The sequence below is a fragment of the Psittacula echo genome (assembly GCF_963264785.1).
Source record: "Psittacula echo genome assembly, chromosome: 9".
Taxonomy (NCBI): domain Eukaryota; kingdom Metazoa; phylum Chordata; class Aves; order Psittaciformes; family Psittacidae; genus Psittacula; species Psittacula echo.
Genome location: NC_137745.1, coordinates 12,215,723 through 12,237,312, shown reverse-complemented (window position 1 = coordinate 12,237,312; position 21,590 = coordinate 12,215,723). Strand labels below are relative to the sequence as shown.

At 40.3% G+C, this 21,590-nt stretch overlaps 1 protein-coding gene across 1 annotated transcript in view; it reads right to left on the bottom strand.

The window, feature by feature from the left end:
• The window catches only part of LOC308225247 (contactin-4), a gene marked incomplete at its 5' end in the record, with an annotated part of 165,621 nt that overhangs the window by 125,355 nt on the left and 18,676 nt on the right, over nt 1-21,590 (bottom strand). Inside the window, 2 exons of the mRNA XM_080625912.1 lie at nt 2,640-2,815; nt 3,892-4,018. Of these exons, the coding sequence (XP_080482038.1) occupies nt 2,640-2,815; nt 3,892-4,018 (303 nt within the window). The remainder of the gene's footprint in view (nt 1-2,639; nt 2,816-3,891; nt 4,019-21,590) is intronic.

The following is a 21,590-nucleotide window of genomic DNA, read 5'->3' as shown; positions in this document are numbered from 1 at the left end:
TGATACCCCAAGATTCAGACTTTAACTCTTAAAAGAAGAGAAAGAAAGTTCCAAACCTCAGACATCAGTCTCAAAAGACCCAGGATAACTTTCCTCAGAAATAAATATAAGAGAATACAAAAATCACAACACACAACCAGGATGGAAAATATGAGATTGCTTGGATGAAGGGGAAAGCTACGCACAGTTAAGTGGTGCCATCCTGAGTCTCTAATCATATGGCTTTCCACAGTTAAATCATAATATGTGACATAGTGGAGCATAAGAGAGCAAGCTGAAGCGCTAAACCTGGCTCAGAGACTTCATGGTCGATCTAGGTGCTAGACAAGGGTGTAAACTAAAGGAAAATAACTCAATAAAAGGGAAGAATCTGAGAGCAAAAAGGCTTAAGACAGAGCTCCAGTAGCTACAAGTCTGCCCCAAACAGTGTTTTAGGTAATTCCATGCAGAACCTACAGAAGGCCATGCAAAAATTATCACATTTGGAATAAAACCACAGAAAGGCATGTAGTTATATTAAGCTGTACTACTGCATTCACACGTCTCAGATGTCAAGGCTGAAAATCACACATTACTAATATGGATGCTCTTTTTTACTGGTTCTTAGAGGCAGAGCTTTTGTAATAAACTTAAACTACTCTGTGCATTTCATAAGTCAGCTAATTCTGGTTGCAATCCCTTTCATTATACAAGACAAGATGACTTACTGCTTTGTGAAAGCACAGAGCCTACCTTCACAAATGTTATTTCTTTTTATTTAATCTAAATGTTTCTAATCCCATTATGCTGTTTTATCAATCTAAAATAAATTTTAGGAATTAAAAATAATAAATTTAGTCAAGTTCCCCATAATTACTTTAACTGGAAAAGAACAAGCTTTGGTTTTGAATTCAACCTTCTTAACTATGAAACAGTCAAACCAAATTTGTATTTGGTCAGCTACAAAACTTGAAAGGTTTTGGCCACATATATCATTGATCAAGATAGATAAATTGAACAGAATTTAATAAACACTCTGTATCTGAAGCAAAGACAAAATGTGAAAGGTTTCTTACTTTTTGCAGAATTCTCTGTGTTTGCAAGCTCTTGATTAATAAGCACTTAAGACTTTAAACAAGCAAGGACATTGATGTATTTCACTACTCAAGTAATCTGTGGCTACCGTACTTTCCAGCATCAGGATCCTCCCTCCTAGTCCCACATCCTCAACTTTGAGGCTCAGGACCAGAGTCTGAAAAGCTGCAGCCTGGGTACCCAGCTTGTTCTTAAATTATTTACTTCAGCAAACAGCACAACTCCAGCCAATGGGGTGTTGAAGTGCTCCGCTCTGAGTAATAGCGATTCCCAGGCTCACCCTGCTAGCTAGCAGAAGGCCACAATCTGTAAGACAGAGCCTGCTGCGAGACACATGGTCTCCAGAGAAGCAGACCAGTGCAGTATTTATGAAGCAATCACCTTGACATACTGAAACCTGAAGTGATGAGGCTGGTCTGTAGGAAGCTGTTCATTATCCATCCAGAGCAAAAACACACCTTTAGTCATGGAAAACCACAAGCAGGTCATCAGCAAATGGATAATATATTGTGAACTATACAGGGAGACAGAGGACTTGACTTTACTCACAGTAATATTTCCCATTACTCATCTCTCTATATTGTATGAGCCTGTTTATTGGCATTTTTACCTTTTAATTTTTGTAGCTGGAGCACATCAGCTTCTCTCACCAGTCAGTCAAAAGCATCTTTCTTTAAGCTCTACTGAAAGCCCAGCTCACCATCTGGGAACAGACTGCCTTGAACTCCTGCACGTACACGTAAGGATGTTTCATAGCAGGTCCTGCTGTAATTACTAAGCTGCTATGTACAGCCCTCCCAGGGCAATGGCACAGAGAAATCACACAGATGATGGATGAATAAAGCCATGTATCTATTCTTTGCATTCACCTTCACAACTACATGAGAAAAAAAAATTACTCGTGGTCCTGCGCTATCGTCTGCCCACTCTTAGTGACTTTACCTTCTTACTTGAAATGGCTTTACATAATTTCATATAATGCTAATTCAGATAAAGCCAATCAAGACCCGTGTTTTTTGTTATCCTTAGCTTTTGACAAGAAGCTGCAACTTTGATTTAACCCAAAATATGTATAAAGCAGGCTGTTTTCCCTTTTACACACAGACTTACAAAATATCACCCGTACCTGAAAGTACTTGTACTCAAGTAGCGAAATGTAGGACTTGGGCAAACTGTTATTATGATTTTATTCCTTACAAAGAGTATGATCCTTCAAATATTTTTAAGCTTTAATTCTCCAATGAAAGAAAAATCAATGGTGAAATCTCACTTGCCACATATTTTCCAAAGTTTCTTGGAAAAAGAATTTTCTTGGAAAGAAAAAGTTTCTTTCTAAAGAAATAAGAGATTTCACCTTGCATACCACTTATAATTTTATCTAAATCATCATAAAACAAGGCAGCTATTTCTCATTCACATTTCCCCTCTAAATCCAGATGTTTCCGCTAAGCCATGAACAGCTCAGAGAATACATATTAATGCATTAAAAAAAGGTTAGGAAAGGAGTCATTGCTCTCTCTGTGTTTCCAGCACGCTGCAGGAATGGAGGCCGCGTTCTTACTTACAAGCAAACTGAAGCTTTGCTTCTCTGCTGACGATCGTTCCAAACGGGTTTGTTGCTACGCACTGGTATGTCCCAGTATCTTGGGTTTTATTGGGATTATTGATCAACAGGTTGCCTTCCACCACGCTGTAGCGGTAATCCATACCAATGTCAATACTGGTTCCATTTAACTTCCACCTACAGCACAAAATGCCAAAGTCATATTCTGCTAATATTAACTGATACTCTTCGGTATTTGAAAATACAACATGAAGTACATACAGATTTAAAATATCTTTGACTATTTATTAAATACAAAAAATAAGGCATGAAAAATGCAAATATCCTGTGCAGTATTCAAATAGTCCAGTATTTAACCGAAAAAGCAATATCCTTGACACATATTTCAGCCTCTGATATGATTAATGTTTTTGCAGTTGCTAGCGCTGCTGCTCCTTGGAATTAATCATTTTGCAAGGAGAAGTCCTAGGAACAGAATCTTTAAACCATTCGTGTCCACTGAGTTGTTTTTTTTTAACTCTCCCAACTTGCTGGCTGTTTGCTTTTGAATTTCAGAGAATTCACTCAACAGTAGACGTTGTCACAAACTGGGGCACTGATGAATTCCAGCACCACGTTGCCCCTATTACAACAACCCTCATCCCCACCAGCCCTCCACAGAGCATACAAGGGCACCGCAGCTGCAGAGCAGCTCTCTTTCCCAGAATGTACAGAGGAACAACTGGAGCACGTTTGTACCTGTGAATCAACAGAGTTTATTGCATTAAATAGTAGGTTGTGTCAGAAGACAGTACGTTGGCTGAGGTCTAATGACTCTAATCTGTTTCAACTGGCATTTACTTTGGTGGTAAAAAAAGAAAAAGAGAAATGTGCAGAAGGAAAAAAACCCAGCAGCCACAATGATTTACAGCAGCATCACTGTAGCAGTATAGCATCTTTTTTCTAAGGATTCCAACAGTTACTAAGGCTGAAAGCAATTAAGAGCTTTGTCTATGTTTATGGAAAAGGATGGTTAAGCTGGGAGCCAAGACTATTTATAATCCTTTCATAACCTTTTTGAACTCCTATTCAAATTTAGCAATTGCACTGCAATACGCAGTGATTTCTTGATGTCTTTTCTTTTTCTTATCAGCACTGTGGTAGGCTCCAGGGGCATCACCGAGTTATAGTGCATGATACAGGACAATAATTCTCGGGGGTTACTGCTGTAAGCATGGAGATCCTGCCAAATAATAGTTAAACATTCAACAAACCCAATGGTTGGCCTGGGATTTCCTTTTACTTCGCAGCTCAGCTTCACTTTCTTTTCCTCTGAATCCAAGGGGAAGATCATACTGTTGGGCTCCTGAAGGAAAACTGGCCCGTGCAGTGTATTGTCATCTGCATTGAACAGAGGAAAAATGTGACAGATACTTAATGGAACCTCCATGTACCTAGTTTTAAAATACAAAATATATCATTCACCCCAGAAAAGATGTGATAACGACACTTTATAACTGCCATATTATTTTTTTTTCCCCAAAAAGCCACTGAACGTCATGTGGAGTCAACATTCTCAAATATGTCTGTGCACTAAATAGAGCACAGACCAAAATGTTACCCAGAGTTCAAATGAATGGAATGAATAGCATGATTCTATTGTCATAGCAAAGCTCACTTCAAATCAGAACGCTTATTTTCACCTTTAAAAATTGAAATCTTTTCACTGGTAAACTAAAAACCTCCACATTATTAAATACAGCTATGCAGTTACATGAGCCAGAGGTTTCCCAGCATTTACAGCCCCCAGGAATTCCCTCCATTACAACTGGTGCTGGCACCCTGGACTGAAACTGTTTTGCAGTCATGGAGTGTAACTGAGCATGAGCCCCTCAAAGGGGACCCATGGCCGTGTAAACCCTGTTCCACCTTTTGCCCTTTCCCAGCTGCGATGCCACAGGGATCTCCTACGTACCAAGCCTTGCGTCTTGCCATGATCCCCATGAATGAAGGTCCTGAATGCCTGGTACAAACTGCACCAACAAGCACATTACACGCTTGTGCACTTCAGAACATTAAAAACTCATACTAAATATAGGTATAAGAGTGAAAACATTTTGGTAAAACAACCTGACATGACTTTCAAAGAGTTCAGTAGTCATTTAACTGCAATCCAAAACTGTGGACTGCTTATAGGAGCTTTCCTTGCATGGACTTTTGTTTTTTACTTTACAAATACATTTTAATGTTTTGTGTTATTAACTCCTTCATATCTTCTTTTCTTTCACATCAAACATTTGCAATTGTTATCTGATCAATTTTTCCTTTTTCTTATCCTTTTTCAAACCTTGCTAACAGGAACAGTCCCAAGGTACAGCTTTTGTCTGCCTGCCACTACGCAGTTAGAGTACAAGACTTCATGAAATACGCCAATATTGCTCAAAACACCCACAAAAAGCTACAACGTAAATTCACCACTCTCCATCCTGTTTGCATTACACTTTCATTTTCACAGTAACTGCTCAGAACATAAATGGAACCAAGTTTTCTTCCCTGAAAAAGTCAGCTATCTTGCTTTCAGCGAGACTTTTCCGCTCATTGGTGTCAATGTCTAGCTGCCTTCCTTAGGTACGATGCAAGGAAGAATTCAGTGAAACTGCTCCCAGTCAGAAAGGATTCCAGCTGAATGGAAGGAGCTTTGTTTTAGCATTTTTTGAACTCTTTCTGATCATGTTCTGCCCTGTCATCTTTACAGCATACTTCTCTCCCTGCAGAGTACCAGCTGGCAAAGGGCAATTGTGCGGGCCATCATGGTGCTGTTGCTAGTACCCACGGTTCCCTTGCTGCCCAGAGCAGGGACTCACATGGGTACAAGCACAGATGGCATACTGGCCAGGGCAGCCATGCTGCTGTCTAATCGGCTTTCAGGAGTCCAACTTGAGCGATATGCAGGAAATTTGTGGGTACAGGAGGTCAGAGAAGAATGAATATATAAAATACAAAGATAATGGAATGTACACAAAAACAACAAAGAAAAATGACTGAGCGGAAGACAATGCATCTTCCCGATGGGAGGAGGGTGAGAATGTGACTAGCCCTCATATCTTCTGACACTGGCAAAACAGCTGGATTTATTATGGACAAGAACAATAGCTCTGTACTCCAGGGAGAAAATTCTGTGGTCTCCACAGAAGGATTTCAGAGAGACTTTGCCAGAAGATTATAATGACGCAACCTCTCCCTCATGTCTCCTCCCTCAGGCACTGCCACAAAAGAGAATGCACTAAGCATACAGTCATATCAGTTGTATTTATCTTTATTTTTAATTATATGTTAACAATATCTGACTGAGCCTCATCTATTCAAAACACATTTCACATATTCTCTAGCTTTAAAATTACACCTGTGTGCAACTTACTGTTGCTAGCACAAGAAGATAATAATAACTATAAAGCATACAGGGCTAGATTATGATATCCTGAGTCATTTCTGAGACCCAGGGCTGCTTCACTCAGTCTCATTCACTGTTAGAAAGATTATAATCTGGCCCATAAAGATTATAGTTCTGAGTACTATATTAATGGGCTTGAAAACAAGAGAATTAAAATACATTTTAATTTATCCAGTCTTCTAACTGTAAAATAGAGAAGCTGGCCTGGTGCTCAGGTCCTGGGTGCGAGTTGCTTTAACTCCCATAGGCAAGGAGCTTGACTGTGCTGGGATAGGCACATGCTGACCGTCCTGGATCATCCAGTTAGTGAACCATGATGACTCAGGTATGTTTGATATCAGCTGTGTCATCTGCCTCACACCCCACAAAGGACTCAACACACACTACACTGTCATTTGCTGTTATTTCAATTATGGTGTGTCAATTTATATCACATCACGCTAGAGGTCAGATTCTTGGTCTTCCTCCCATCATAAGAAAATACACCTTGCATTAAGAAGTAGATAGCTCACCTAACTGAGTCAGGAAACACACACACAAACAAATCTAAGGGTCCAAATATGTCCCCATATGTCCAGGACATCACTTAGCTGCAGGATCAGGGCCCAGACTGTCATGGTGTAGTGTCCTTGGGTGAGACATTGGTCTTCATGGTATAATGAAACTGGTCCACATGATGCAATGCAGTGTTTGAAAGACAGTTACATTTGTAAAAAACATTACAATCTGCCTAATTAGTGAGCAAGGTAGAATTTAGAAAACACATCAGACAAAGGGCAGAGAACTACAGAGGCAGAAATAGTCAAAAATGGGTGAAAAGCCTAAATACTTAATTTGCTTAAGCTAAACTAGAAGCTCACAAAAGATCAAATGAAACCACCCTCTACATATTACATCTGCTGCTGACACTGTTCAACATTCAGCTTTTACATGGAGAAAAAAATGCTTTCGCTTCCTGTTAGCCAGCAAGAAGAGAAGCTCTGGTGCAACTATGACTTGGTTTTCCAGACAAAGGCACTGGGTAAGGAAGGTAGAAGCTCTGAAAACAGCTGCCAGCATACCAGGGGAACAGAAGAGGAGGAAAAACCTTGAAACACTGGGTAGATGGAATTAGTTTGAGTGCCTTTCTTCTTTCTTTTATTGCTGCTTGTGTATAACCAAGATAAGCAAGTCCAAACTATTTAATCTTCAGCTTGTAGAGTCCTTCTGCTACAGTCTAATACGTGACTGAAATCACTACAGCCCAGATCCTAACAGAGTATGTGAGGGGAGTTGAGCCACAGTAGCTTACACAGGGGGATGATTTGGTTCAAAGAACACTAAATAAGTCACTAATAAATAAAACAAACTGCTGCCTAGATTCTTACAGACAGAAAACTAAAAGCACCTGTCCCACAAATAGTCCAATTTGACTAACTTATGTTACTGGTAGAAAAGAATCTCAGATGTGTAGTGTCTTCATAGGGAACTGCCTTTGCTCTACTGCAGTACCTGGTTTTGTGGCAGCAAAGTTTTGCTATCCAGAGAACTTAAAAATGTGAACTAGCCTCCCGATCCACAGAAGCCCACCAATGCTAGAAGGAGGCCATTTCCTGAGCTTAGGAGGCTTTTCCCTTGCCCTTCTTTTCAGTTGTGCTTACTAGGCTCTCTTTTTGTCATTTCATTGAACAGTGCATACATGTATATACACATGAAAACTGCTCAGTTATTTTAGCTAACTTGGCCCTTTATGATACTCAGCAGCTGCTGTATAACCTGTGCTACTCCTTACACATTTGTTACTGTCCTGGGAAAATACAATAAGTAATCTTCCCGGACAAGCTAACTGTTGAGATACTCTCCCAGTGACAGATTTTATTTTTCTGAGTTACATTTCTTTTGCTGGAGCCTGAAATGAGTTAACCCAGAATGAACACTGAGCTGCCCTCAGCTTAAGACAAGTTGCAAACAAGATTGGTTACCAAAAAGCATTTTTTTGCTCCCTGTCAGATGAAACAAATGTACTACTGCTCCACTTCTGTCTCCTTTGAGGGAAGTGTATTTCTTTCAGCAAGATGCAGGATATAGGAAATTTCAGTAGATTTCATGATAAAATAAGCCAGTCTTAAACACAGTACAAGATGTATGCCCATATGCTATTGGACAGAATGTGATAGATAATTTAGAAGAACATTCTGCTATCCTAGCTTCTGCTGAAATATATTTTTCCCCCCTAGTGATTCACAAAATACATTAAAAAAGGGCCAGATTAATTTAAATACATTCCAATGAAGGGTATATTTTCTGTGTCCCTCCACTACCCTAAACTTGAGTGCCAATACATCCAGTAAGACTCTAAGTGCTTGTCTTTCTGTGCTTTTGAGGAACTGAAATGTGAATGCCAGCTGAGGTTAATTCACATGAACAGGTGAAACAATTCCTATTCTCTCTGAACATTAAGCCCGGTGACAGATATTGTTACCTAAATAGAACTGCTTTAATTCTCATTGAAAGTTATGGCTAATTTGAGAGAAGGTTTAATTGAATATTCCACACTGTAGGGAAAGATAATAACTAAACTGAAGAGAGAATTCTTGGAGTATATACCGCATAAATGATAAAAATCCTTTCCTTGTTTGCTGCTCAGGAAATTGGTTCCTGCTATGTATGCTTCATACAGTGCTACAGTCGGTATTTCTTCAAGACATAACTGCACCTTGGGAAGAGCAACTCTTCAGGAAACTGAGAAGTGAAATGGATAGGACAGCTCAAGGGCATCAGTGATTAACACAACAGCCTGCTCTTCAAGGTTAGTCAGCTGCATTACATCCTCCTGAGCAGGAAAAGACTAAATTGAACGGCTTGCTCTTTATTTCTTGCCTATCACTTCTATTAACATCAACTGCATACATAAACAGTGCCCATGGCTTTGAAATTACAAGAAAGAAATTTTTACACCAGGTAGCTCCACTCTAAATAATTCTGTAGACTTCTCAATGAGCAAGACCTCCTAAAGGTGTTTCCCTTTAGGGAAACAAAACACGTATTTAAAAAAAAAGAAGACTGAAAAAGTCGTGTATGAAGTGTTATATTTAAGGGAAGGGCCGCATAGCTCTGCATCTCTGGAGATGATCACCAGCCTGCCTCCACCATTGGGCTGCTAACTGTTCCTGCCTACCACTGCACCATGGCTGGCCCACATCTTTAAGAAAGAAAAATAGTCAAGAATAATAAAGAGAATGGAACAACAATAATCAGATACTTTCAGCAAAGCTGAAGCAAACAATGAGACTTTCTCCTTCCTTCTCCTCATCACCCCACCACTGCATAAGATGCACTTTCTGCAGTTCTGCTGAAAGACTCTGAGCTGTGGGAGCAAAACACCCACCCAGCAATCCTGTCTGAGACAACCCCTGCAGGCTTGCTTATGGGCCAAGAAGGTGGATGAGTAAGAGAGCCATCACCTCTCTCCTGACCACTTGCAGCACCAGGGTGCAGGATTGGGCTTTCTTTGGAGCACTCTACGGGTCTCCAACAGGGACCGTAAACCAGCTCCTCCCACTGTCACCTCTTTTCTGACATAATCTTATTTCCCAGATTGCTGCTGTACCAAGTACAAGTGCAGTTAAAGTGGGAATCCATGCTTGACAGGTGGCATCTGAAAGGCAAGTATCTGATGCCCAAGTTCAAAAGGAGTGTCAGGTATTCCTCAGAGACAGTAATGCAACCACAAGCATGCAGAAGACAGGAAGAAATAAATCTTCACTGTCATAAATGCTGGCATGGGATAGCTACAGAATTTGAAATGGAAACAGTAATGATCTGGCCACACTATTTATGGGTGACCCAAGTATCTGGAGCAGTTTGAATTAAAGGCAGGGTCAAACACATCCACCTCGACGCAAGTGTGCTCTGACCTCTGAGGGAAGCCCAGGGTCCAGCAGCTCAGGAGAGGTCAGGAGCCAGCTCACCAGCCACCTCTGCCTGGGGTCCTGCTGTGAATGCGCAAATGCCAACTGTAGGTCAGGCTCCAGCTCCCGAGCTCAGCTGTGAAACCTCTCATTCAGCCTGCCTGCCTGCACCACAGCAGTACTGTAATTTCACCTACTTAAATGCCACATGATTAATTATAGGAGATGCCAGCAAGTTAGCACTTTTCAAATAAAGTCTTGCTACCTGATCCACACACATGCAAAAGCAGCAAGTTTTCCCTGTGCCTCATTTATGAAGTCTAGACAGCCAGGAGGAGGCAGTTCCCGATGCCGCGTAATGAGTGACTTGTCCTACAACAAAAACCTTATTTAATAGAATGTAATTTGTGTTCTCTTAGTAAGTCAACAGCATGATTATCACCACAGATGTTCTCTTCAGTGTATGATAAAAGCACATTTCTCCATTACTGCAGAAAATCACAAGTTTCTTCTCCAAGTGCCTTCTCCCTGAGTCATCACAGCCAACACCAGGAAAATAAACAGATAAACTTGCATTGCTCCATTAAGGATGATACAGCCCACAGTAGAGCTATGAATAATTATGAGACAGTAACAACAGTAATAATAACAGTAGTGCAATAGAACAGCACTTGGGCATCTGCAGGTCCTCTCCCAAAAGATCACATACAAAAGGTAGCACAGAACTGGCCTCTTATTTATTAATGATCAGATTATTTGTTGATCTCCAGTGCTGAAATAGTAAAAATGACCAAAGGGATATTTTTGAAAGATACTTTTAAATACTTAAATAATAATCTGGCTTGTTCTGATGTCTTGTAAATTAAGCTCTAGCCCTGAGGAAATAATTCAGCAGAGTTATATATCCAACCCCAGAAACACAGGATTATGACAGGAAATTAAAATTCTGTCCTTACCTAGCACATCTACTGTTTCCATTGAGCAGTAATAAATAAATAAACAAGGGCACATTTTTCTTCTTGAAGTAACAAAGACATACATTCTGCTTTTGAGATGAATAATACCACAATTTCACCGGGTTCTCAAAAGCTGCTGCATAACACATCTATTCTGAATGTGTTCAAACCTCTTCTGCCACTAGGAATAAGAATTCGAAACCTGAATTATCTAAAAATTTACATTAAACTGCTTGTTCCTCTAGACTTACCTATGGGATGCAGACAGCTCAAATTATCTTTGTTGTTGTTGTGCACATGCAGCTCTCATGGATTTGAGCTGTGACCAGAAATCCACCTGCCAGAATGCTTTTAGCATGTTCCTGAACTGAGCCCTGGTCAAAACACGACTTGCCTCTTCAGTTGTTGGATAAATTTTCCTCAGTTTTCTTTTTCATTCTCCCTTATGACCATTGTTACAACAACTCAAGAGTATTGTGTCAGTACTTAATTCATCAAATCTGCTGGTTACAAGAGAAAAAATAGTCATACTCTCACATTATCTCATGTTCCTCTTGTTTCACGAGTGTACATGGAGACAAAATGAACACATTCATAGAGACAGAATGCTGGGGCTATTACCTCCTCTGTGAATGGAAGTGAAATGACAGGTATGATGTACATCACCTGCACAGGCTGGGCTCACTTACATGCAACTCCCTGCTAAGTACTTCAACTGCAGCTGAACATCTTGAAAATGACACTTACTTGGCAATGCAAACACAATTTTGCCAATCTGCTTTTAAATAACGTATATTTAAGAATTGAGTTCAGAACATCTCCAATGACTGGATTACATAGAGCCTTAGATGAAATACTTGTGTTTAATCTAATTGTTTAGGTGCTTTTTAATTCTTTCAACTCAATACATGACACTTTCAACTGAGGAGGTCAGTCAGTGATAGAAATTGGTTCTTAAGGGAGACACAATTGCAGCTCATGGTGTACTCCATTCACAGCACTAATTTTAACCACTGAAGAGCAGCTTTGAGACACCTTGCCTCAATCCATTATCCTCATTCATCACCACGCACGCAGGTGATGGCCACAGTGGGGGTAGCAGCCACATCCCGTGCCTGATGAATTATGGCCTCAGATTCTCATAGCCCTCTGCCATCAGCAGCGGTGGCTTCCAGAGCTGTTTATAAACTCTCAGGAAAGCACAGGCAAAGTCCAACCACGAGAACTGTTTTGAGGATCTATGAATTCTGACTGCATCTGTTATCTTGTAGCTAGAAATTGATACTGTGCTGATTTTTTTTTTCCGTTCCTGTTGAAAACAAGTCCTGGATGCAATGGGCAAAAACTACAATTCAGGCTGGAGATGGCTTTTGCCTAGTAAGAGACCTGAATCTATTAAATTCTTTCATAAAGCTGTTGCTAGCATCCTAGACTACTAGAAGTCTTTATATTCACACCTGATCATAGAATCATAGAATCACACAATAGTTAGGGTTGGAAAGGACCTTAAGATCATCTAGTTCTAACGCCCCTGCCATGGGCAGGGACACCTCCCACTAAACCGTGTCACCCAAGGCTCTGTCCAACCTGGCTTTGAACTCTGCCAGGGATGGAGCATTCACAACTTCCCTGGACAACCCATTCCAGTGCCTCACCACCCTAACAGTAAAGAACTTCCTCCTTATATCTAATCTAAAATCAGTTTGACATTACCTTCACTTCTGACTAAGCCCCAGTACAGCACATTACTGTGCACACAAATTTGCCTTTAACCCTTCTTAATTCTCCTCCCAAAGTCTGCACTTTTATAGAGCTATTTGTGGATAAAGTATTGTAAATACCTTAAAGGTCTGTACTAATTACCTATTGATTTAATGTGTTGATATAATTGCTGTCTTCCAAGAGCACATACTATTGTAAGATATTTTCAGTTGTCTTGAGTATGACAGGGACTATGAAGTGACTATTTAAAAAAGGCAGAATTAGTAGGTGTTTGTGCATATTTTAAAGCTACATATTTCCTTTCTGAAATATCTCTCTGAACTTCAATTGATTTTAATCTTTCATGTAATAACAAAAGTGTGTAAAAGCCAGGCTAACAAATGCTATCCTCCCCACCCCACCAGAGGATAGTAAAAAGCTATAAAACACTCATATTGAAAAAGCCTTTTTCCTTTAAAATCCTGGAGCCTTAGAAAAGAGAAGTCCCTGGGGCAACAACCTATAATCTCTGTATCATCTGTTGCTTGAAAAACAAAGACAACTCTGGCAGTGTGTACAGGCTCTCAATTGATGGAAGACCCCAGCTTCACAGAATTCTCCAAGGTGAAAGGAACTGTCTCTGGCACATCACTTCAAGGTGAAGCCTGTTTTTTATTTTCAGGTTTAAGTACATTAGCAACTGTGCGAAGTAAAACTGATTCCTGCCAACATCTTCTCCAGCTATTTACAGAGAGGTTTAGGCAATGGATTCCCTTCTGAAACATTTGTGAATATGCAGATTGAATCACCAGCAACTTGTGAGCAGCACAATACTGCTCCTGGGTAGCAGCGAGCAAGGGACCATCAGATTGGCACACTTAGAGCAAAAGACCAATAACATAATTTGCACTGTGCCACTGGTTAGAAAATGCAGGTATGGTGGTTCAGTTTGTCAACAGACCACTGCAAATATTGCTTATTCTGGATCATGAGCACACACTTTGCAATTATTACAAGAAAACATAATGCTGTATACAAGAGAAGATATCAGGGATGACTTTGACACTCGGCTGCACAGTATTAAGAGCAGTGCTGAGAGCTGCTGTAATAAGCCTTTGCTTATGCCCGGAGTACATAGTGCTGCTGAGTAATTATGGGAATATCAAGAATGCTTTCCTAGGAGATCAGCATTCAGCTAGCATGCTTGACTTACTGCCAACTAACAGGCACAAAATATGAGCAAAGCAGAGAGTAAACCAGCTATTTCTTACCTCAATACAAAACATGCATATTTCTCCTTGTCTGCTTGGTTTTGGCAATACTTGAACATTTGCTTATCCCTGGGGCAACACTAAAACAGGACAAAGGAATGAAGTTTCATCATCTCCACCTGTTGGAGTTGTGTCTTCTCCCATGTTAGTCAACTGAAGGTGCTAGTCAGATGCAGTTAAGATGTGCAGATTTTGTTTAACTGACAACCATTTAGCAGAGGTGAGCGTATGAAAGCAGAGATGGTAGAATTAACACAGCAGTGGAATTAAATTGTAAATACATTACTGCAAAAAACCCCTTGTGATTTGCAATTTCTGCATCTGATTTTCAATATGACAATAGAGTAGGAAGAGAGCACACGGGAAATGAGTAGTTTCTCCCAAAATACGTCAGTCATGATTATGACTTGTTCATTATATACTTGTTCATTTTCAAGGCCAGGGAAGGATACAGGACCACCACTCCTGTACTTCAGCAGTGGAGCCTTTCACAGCCCTTCCCAAACTCCTCTTCTTGGGATATGTAGTTCCCTACAGCATGTGTCTGCTACAAATTCAACATGATGTTTCACACATGGCCCCGTGAGCAAACACTTCATATTCAGTAACATGTGAATAAGGTGAGCATGGGGTTTGTGTCCTTCCCATCAGACTACTAGCACAGGTACCTTTTGAGCATCTGCCGCGTTACAGGTATTATACCACATTTTTGCTACTACTTCTATCAAGTCCAGCTCTTGCCTTAAGAAAAACAGAACAATATCTCAATATAACCATTTCCAGTATTACTGAAAGAATGGTGAGACAGGGAAAACACCTGTTTATAATGTAATATATTTCTATTTTTGGTGCAAAATTTGGCATCAACTTGTAATGGTCTCCAGCTGCCTTGAATGCAAGACTGATGGCATCCTGGATATCTGGGGTTTAAACATAACCAACTTATTTAGGAAAAGAGAATAACCCTTCTTTCACAGTTACACAAAGAAGCAAATCAAAGCCCTTCTTGCAGTCCTTGCTATACTGCACGCTCTCTTGAACGTGCCAGGCATCACACTGCACAGTATCATGATGCTGGGCAGGCTGCTGGCTGTGAACAGGAAAACCTCACTATGTTTTCCCATTGCTGCTAGAGCAAGAAAGCGTTTAATCCTGTAAACAGGATCCAATGCTATAATCTCCAGGTGGGTATGTTATATAAACAGATTTCAGGAATTTGAAGTCTGCTGTTGGGAGACCAGGCTGGCACCTCAGCTGACGTAAATCTCTGTAACTTCATCAGTCAGTGGAATTGCATCAATTCAGCGCACATTTGAACCACCACATTGAGGTGGTGGCCTTCAATTTCTTTAACTTTTTAATGTTTCTGTAGCCCTTGGCAGAACAGGAACAAAAAGCATTCCTGTTCTCCAATGGATGATTCCCTGCAAGGAGGAGCCATGGGCACAGGGGAGCTTCCGCAGCTCCGACTGCCGGGGCACACCAACCATGTCCCGCTCTGCACAGCCACCCTTAGTACAGGGACCTGCAGTGCCCCCAGAGACTCTGCAGCCCTTCTTCTCAAAGTCACCATTTACTCCCATTTATTCTACAGGGTCACCCCCTTTAGGAGGTTGGCATGCAAACACGAGATCCCACACAAACCCAGCATTAAAGTTAATGTCACTGAATGTCAAATTGAGGATGGCTTAAATAAAGTTCCTGGAGTTCAATCAGTAAATCATCAAAAGAGCAACTGGGAGCATAATCTGTACAATCTGCCCACGGATAGCATGTATTCCTTTAATTTTTTAAAAATGTTATGAACTTTAAGTAGCACAGCAGGGAAAAAGTATCAGTAACAGCTGTCAAACCCCTGACTTTTATGACTTCTTACACTGCAATTTATCACCCTCAAAAAGTGCTCAGATTGATGACATTTATGAGTAGAATCTTTCTTCTATGTCACTTAACACTATCAGGTTAAGCTTTCAAACATTCGCTCATGTTCAAAGAGCAGCATGGTGGGGCTGCCACAGAGACAGAGTTCATCTCTAATGGCTCATTTAAACCTCCACCACCCAAGGTGGCTTTGGAAAGAAAAGCTCCTTTTTAAGGTGTTTCTTGTAACAGGAGAAAAACCACTCCTGGAAACAGTCCTTAATGCAATATAAGGATATCAAAGAGCAGCAATTATCAAACAGTGTAGCCTATCCCAAAGGTAAAGTTTCAGTTTTCTTTGCTTATGGAGACTTATGGGTCTTCACCAGGAGGCCGCTGATACTTCAAACACAAATATTATACAAAATGAAGTGACTTGTGAACGGGCACTTCAGATTAGACTTTGTCCTGATACAAACAGTATTTCCTATGAACAATTTGCAAACCAGTGCCATTGCGATAGATACAACAGTCTACCACATCTTCCAAGGCCTTCCCACTATCATGGGGACCAAGGAGAAGCCAAGCGAGCAAGCTGACCAATGCACGGCAGTTTCCAGGAGCCTGTCCTCTCTGTGTGCCTGCACTGAGATCTGCCTGCATCCTGTCACCTAGAGGAACTGAGGATAAACACAAAATAATTGCATCTCCAGGGATGAGATACAGCTAGTTGTTCCCCTGAGGAGGTTCTTGTTTTGCTGTTAGACAAAGGACATAAGGAAAAGCTCTGAAGAAGTGCACTGTAATAGAATGACTAGGGATAAAAACCAAATCCAGTATCAATGTGCAGAGCAACTCAACAGTCAAATGGAAGGGAGATCATGTGTATTTCTTCAAGAGAAAATCACTTGACTGGGGCCTATTACTTTCTAATTTAAAAATACATTTATTTTATTGTTCAACAAGAGATTATATTTTACTCTGTTGATGTGATCCAGTGAAATAAATCAGTCACTACATAATGTCCTCTTATGCCAAACCAGTAAGTTGCTGGGGCCTTTATAAAAGTCGTAGATTACAACTCCAGTGCAAACTAGTAAATGTTATTCTTTGCTGTGTTTTACGAAAAATAGCCCCAAATGTCAGGACAATGCCAAAATCAGAGGTGACCTGCATTGCTCATCTGAATGCTGTGACCATCTGCAGCACTTTGGCAATTGGGAGACAATAAGCTCCAGGATAACGGGTCGTTTTATTTCTTTTGGTATATTACAAGTCAGAAGTTAAAAGCAAGAAAAGTAACTAAAATAATGTAATTTCATTCTAGTGAAAAGAAGGCTTAATGGGTAATCGGAATAATGTGCACTGCTCCAGCAATTTTTTCCATGACAATAAATAAAAAATAATGGCTTTCTCTGTTTTAAAAATTTAGGACTATACTGGCTTGAGAATGCACTACAAAGAACCTCCTGCTTGTTTTCTCAGATGCCTCAAAGACAATTAATTTCTGTAAGCTGCCTTTTATCTGGAATAAAGAGCTTTGGTTTAAACTTCTTGAAGAACACCACCACCGCATTCCATAATGAAGAATGTGTAGACCAAGTAATTAAACAGAGAATAATTCTTTACAGATCACTCTGATAGCATTCTGCCATCTCATCAGAGCATTGTTCTGTGCGCAGCTGGCAATCAATGCCATGGAGTAAGTTTCTCTTGACCCATTTGCTGCTCAAACTATTGTACCTGAGAGTGGTTCACATGAGAAGTGCCACTGCTCTCAGCATTGTGGCTGCTGGTGAAGTTTGTAGGAGCACTAAATAGGCAGCAAAAAATAATTGAAAGACATGACAACAAATGCCTTTTTAGAACCACTGCCTGTTTCAATATGCATGAGATGGAAATGATAATATATAATTAATACCTGTACAACTGTATAACAAAAATAGTGTTACGCTATCTGCTAATGCACATCAGCGGCAGCGTTACAGTGCAATAGTATAGTATTGAAGGAAGTGCCCAAACACTTGGATAAACAGAACAGTTTCTTTCTCATGGGTTTTAAGTGGTTTCATAGTACCAGTACATTTGTTACCCTCAGACCTTAAATATATGCATCATTCATTCTTCATCATAATCTGTCTCATATAGTAAGATGATCTTTGTCAACGCTGGAAATGCAAAACATCACTCAAACCTGGTCTTGTTTATTCTACATCAACGTAAAATACATCCCTTCACACTACGTTGTTATGCAGTGTAGCTGCTTACAAAACTGGATATTCCACCACCCAGAGAAGTTTGCTCACTGTTTAAGAAGCGAGCCTACATGTATTCAACACTCATTGCCCTGCAGGCAGTGGTACCCAGGGGAGCTTCAAACCCTGTCCCTGTCCAAGCTACCTGGAGCTGGTAAAGCCTTCATCTCAGAACTGGTCTCAAGTTCTCCACTTCATTTTTTTCCATCTCTATCATCCATTAGAAAAATACGGATTTCAATTGCAATCAACTTGTTCACTGAAGGTTGTGTGACTTGACTTAAGCTTTGCAATTCAAAAAATGTACCTAAGCTATGCAATGAAAAATTGTAAAAAATGTATTTTATACACAATTGCAGCCACTTGCAGGCTGTTGACAACACATTTTGCCCGGTATTGTATGAATTAAAATGTACCCCTATAATTAGAACACGAATTAACTGCAACAGCAAGCTGTTAAAGTCAGGTGTTAAATGCTGACTTCACTTGACACCTCAACAGGATTCTGGTCCTTGCAATTAATATCCTCTAATTAAAGAGGTTTTCCCCTATATTAAGTCAACTGCCAATTAATTACTATATCCTCCAATGAACAGACTTAAAAGCTTGTAAGTCTGGTTTGCAGGGTTTTTTTGTTAACTTTGTTAAAGCCTTAACTCTTTTTGTCCTTTGAACTTCTATGTAAACTTTTCCTTTTCCTCTTTATTCAGTACGAGCTTACCCTTAGCCTTCTCCAAAGTAAGCGAAAGCATGCTGGGTTACTGCTGCAGCAGTATAACTTTGCTTACCTCCAGAAAAGAACTCGTATCTTAATATTAAAGAACAAATGTGTACAGTAAAAAGTACACTGTGAGCATGTTTATATGCATGGTACTGCAGTAAATATTATCCTTAAACATTTCTCTAATCCCACAGATGATTTTTCACCTGGCTGGATTTATTCACTGGAAAACCAGCAAGCTCCTTCTTAAATAAAGCAACTCTTTCCTCCTGAAGGAGAGGAGGACCACCGAAGCGAGCAGAGAAGCACACAACCCGCACCCCCCAGTGCCCACATGGGGTATGGGGCATCAGTGGTTTGCTTGGAAAACTCATTCATTCCCCGTGCTCCCCTGCAGCTCCCACCACATCTCCTCCAGCTGTTCCGCCAACTTCCAATTCACAAAAACAAAACCTCTTTAGAACCAAAATAAATACTAATCTTAAATTCATTGTACCCTGACAGCAAATAAGTTTGCTGTGCTTACTTCAGCATGAATAAAAAGCCCGCAAGGAGACTCCTACATAAGAGCATATTTACAAGTTCCATTACCCACTGCAGAGATTGATGTAATAAACCTATAATAAAAAGCCTCACGTTATGGATTTCTCTAATGTTTCTCATCAAACAGCCTGTATTATCTTGGCTTGTGTATTCAATTTAAAATAGGTTTTCAATAAGTGCCTTGAAGCTAGAGGTCATTTTCACTTAGTTTTCCGACACTCAGGGATGTGTACTGTCTTTTCCTGCCCTTAGAAACTAAGAGCTGTTTGTAGCTTGGTCAAGTACAGTTTACAAAGTAGGCAGACGGATGGATTAGACAGAACAAGAGAGAATATATTATCTGTATACCTAGTCATATCTTACAGCTATAGCCAAAGCTACCAGGGGCACAGGGCCTGTTATGCAATTTATTTTTATTACTAAATAGAAGGATGTAGTTGTTCCTCATGAGATAAAACCAGCACACAGAAATTGTTTTGCCACCAACTGTCACCTTATTTGTATTTCATACTGTCTGGCTGCAACACAACCGACGTGTTTCCTGTGACCTGCAGGCAGACTACCTTGGATCTGCAGTAGTTACTTCACCTTTTAGTAGAAATAGTACAAAATGGGACACCAGATGCAGTGTTTGGGGATGCAGGCAATTGCTACACACTTGTACCTATTTAATTTTTTTCCCTGGCACCAGATTTAGCTAATAACCAACAGTTGCTAATTAGGATCCAATGCAATTTACCTCAGGACACATTTCAAATCACTACAAGGTAATTATGGTAATATTTTCCTCAGTTATTAAATCATTTAAATATGCTGGTTTTATTTTCAGTTCTTAACCCTTTACTCCACAATGTCCCCTGCTCACTTTGAAGCAGCTTCATGGTACACCAATTTTTCATTTATCTCCATTCCAACAACACAATTTCTGCTAAAGCCTCTTGAATTGTTCAGTCCCAGTGCAATCCATCCACTGTCATCATGGGGTGCTTTTTATCTGATTTCAATGGACATGGGACATAGAGTCCATGTCTATAGATGTCAGAGAGAAGGAAGCCCCACTGGTTCTTAGACTTTGCGTGTCAACAATTTTTGACTTTTTTCCTTGTAATGAAGTCTCCCTTTCATTAGCTATCCAATAGAAGGAATAAAAGTCCACAACTCCATGGCCTGCTTCTTACACAGAAAGAATAAAACTGTGGTTTTTTGGTAACAGTTAACATTTTTCAGAACAAGATGCTCAAAGTGTTGGAATCATAGAATAGTTAGGGTTGGAAAGGACCTTAAGATCATCTAGTTCCAACCCCCCTGCCATGGGCAGGGACACCTCACACTAAACCATGTCACCCAAGGCTCTGTCCAACCTGGCCTTGAACACCGCCAGGGATGGAACATTCACAACCTCCCTGGGCAACCCATTCCAGTGCCTCACCACCCTCTCAGTAAAGAATTTCTTCCTTATATCCAATCTAAACTTCCCCTGTTTAAAGCAGAGAGATAAACTGAAGCAAAGATGAAATAAAGCTGTATTAAACTGAAATCAACACCCTCAACTTTAGTGAGAAGAGCAGATACCTTTGCCATCAATCTCATTGCAAAAAGGGCAAAGGGCACTCAGAGGTGGGCAGCATGCTTGTTGTCAGAAAAGGTTAAAAAAAGGTAGCTTGTTGTACATCAGTTGATGCTCTGACAGATGGACAGACATCTTCCCAAGGGGTAGAAGATTCTTCCCAGTCACAACAGAAGCACATCCAAAAATCTCTTAAAAACCCAATGGACACTTCAAAATAACAACAACAACAAAAAGTTCAGGCAGTTTTCTCATCCTGTATGGAAGACAAACTATGTGCACCCACCTGCACTGTAACAACTTTAGCCTACTAAAGCCCATACATTTTTCCCTGTGGTAGTTCAACAGCAGCAGCGTGACTGCACCCTTGGTGATCTTGAGTTCATGGGTAATCACTGCATTGTAAGCATTTGGGTGAAGACATCACATCACGCCTGATCTCTGCGCTGAAATAGCTTCTGAATTAAAAGACTCCAGGTCAAACTCACTGTGAAGCTTAAGCACACGTCACATGCCACATTTACTGAATGCTTCAAGTGACCTTAAGTGAAGACACCATTAAACATTAAATGGGGCAGTTCTCACTGTGGCAAACAATGTTTCACCTTCTTTTTTATCCACCCAGCCGTAATGACACATTTTGGTCTGACATTTCTACTTCGAATTAACAGGCTCTCATCTGCCAGAGTCCAGTTCCCTTTACATGCCTGCACTTTCACTGCACTGAAATATCACTTTAATTTCAGGTTACAATGTAC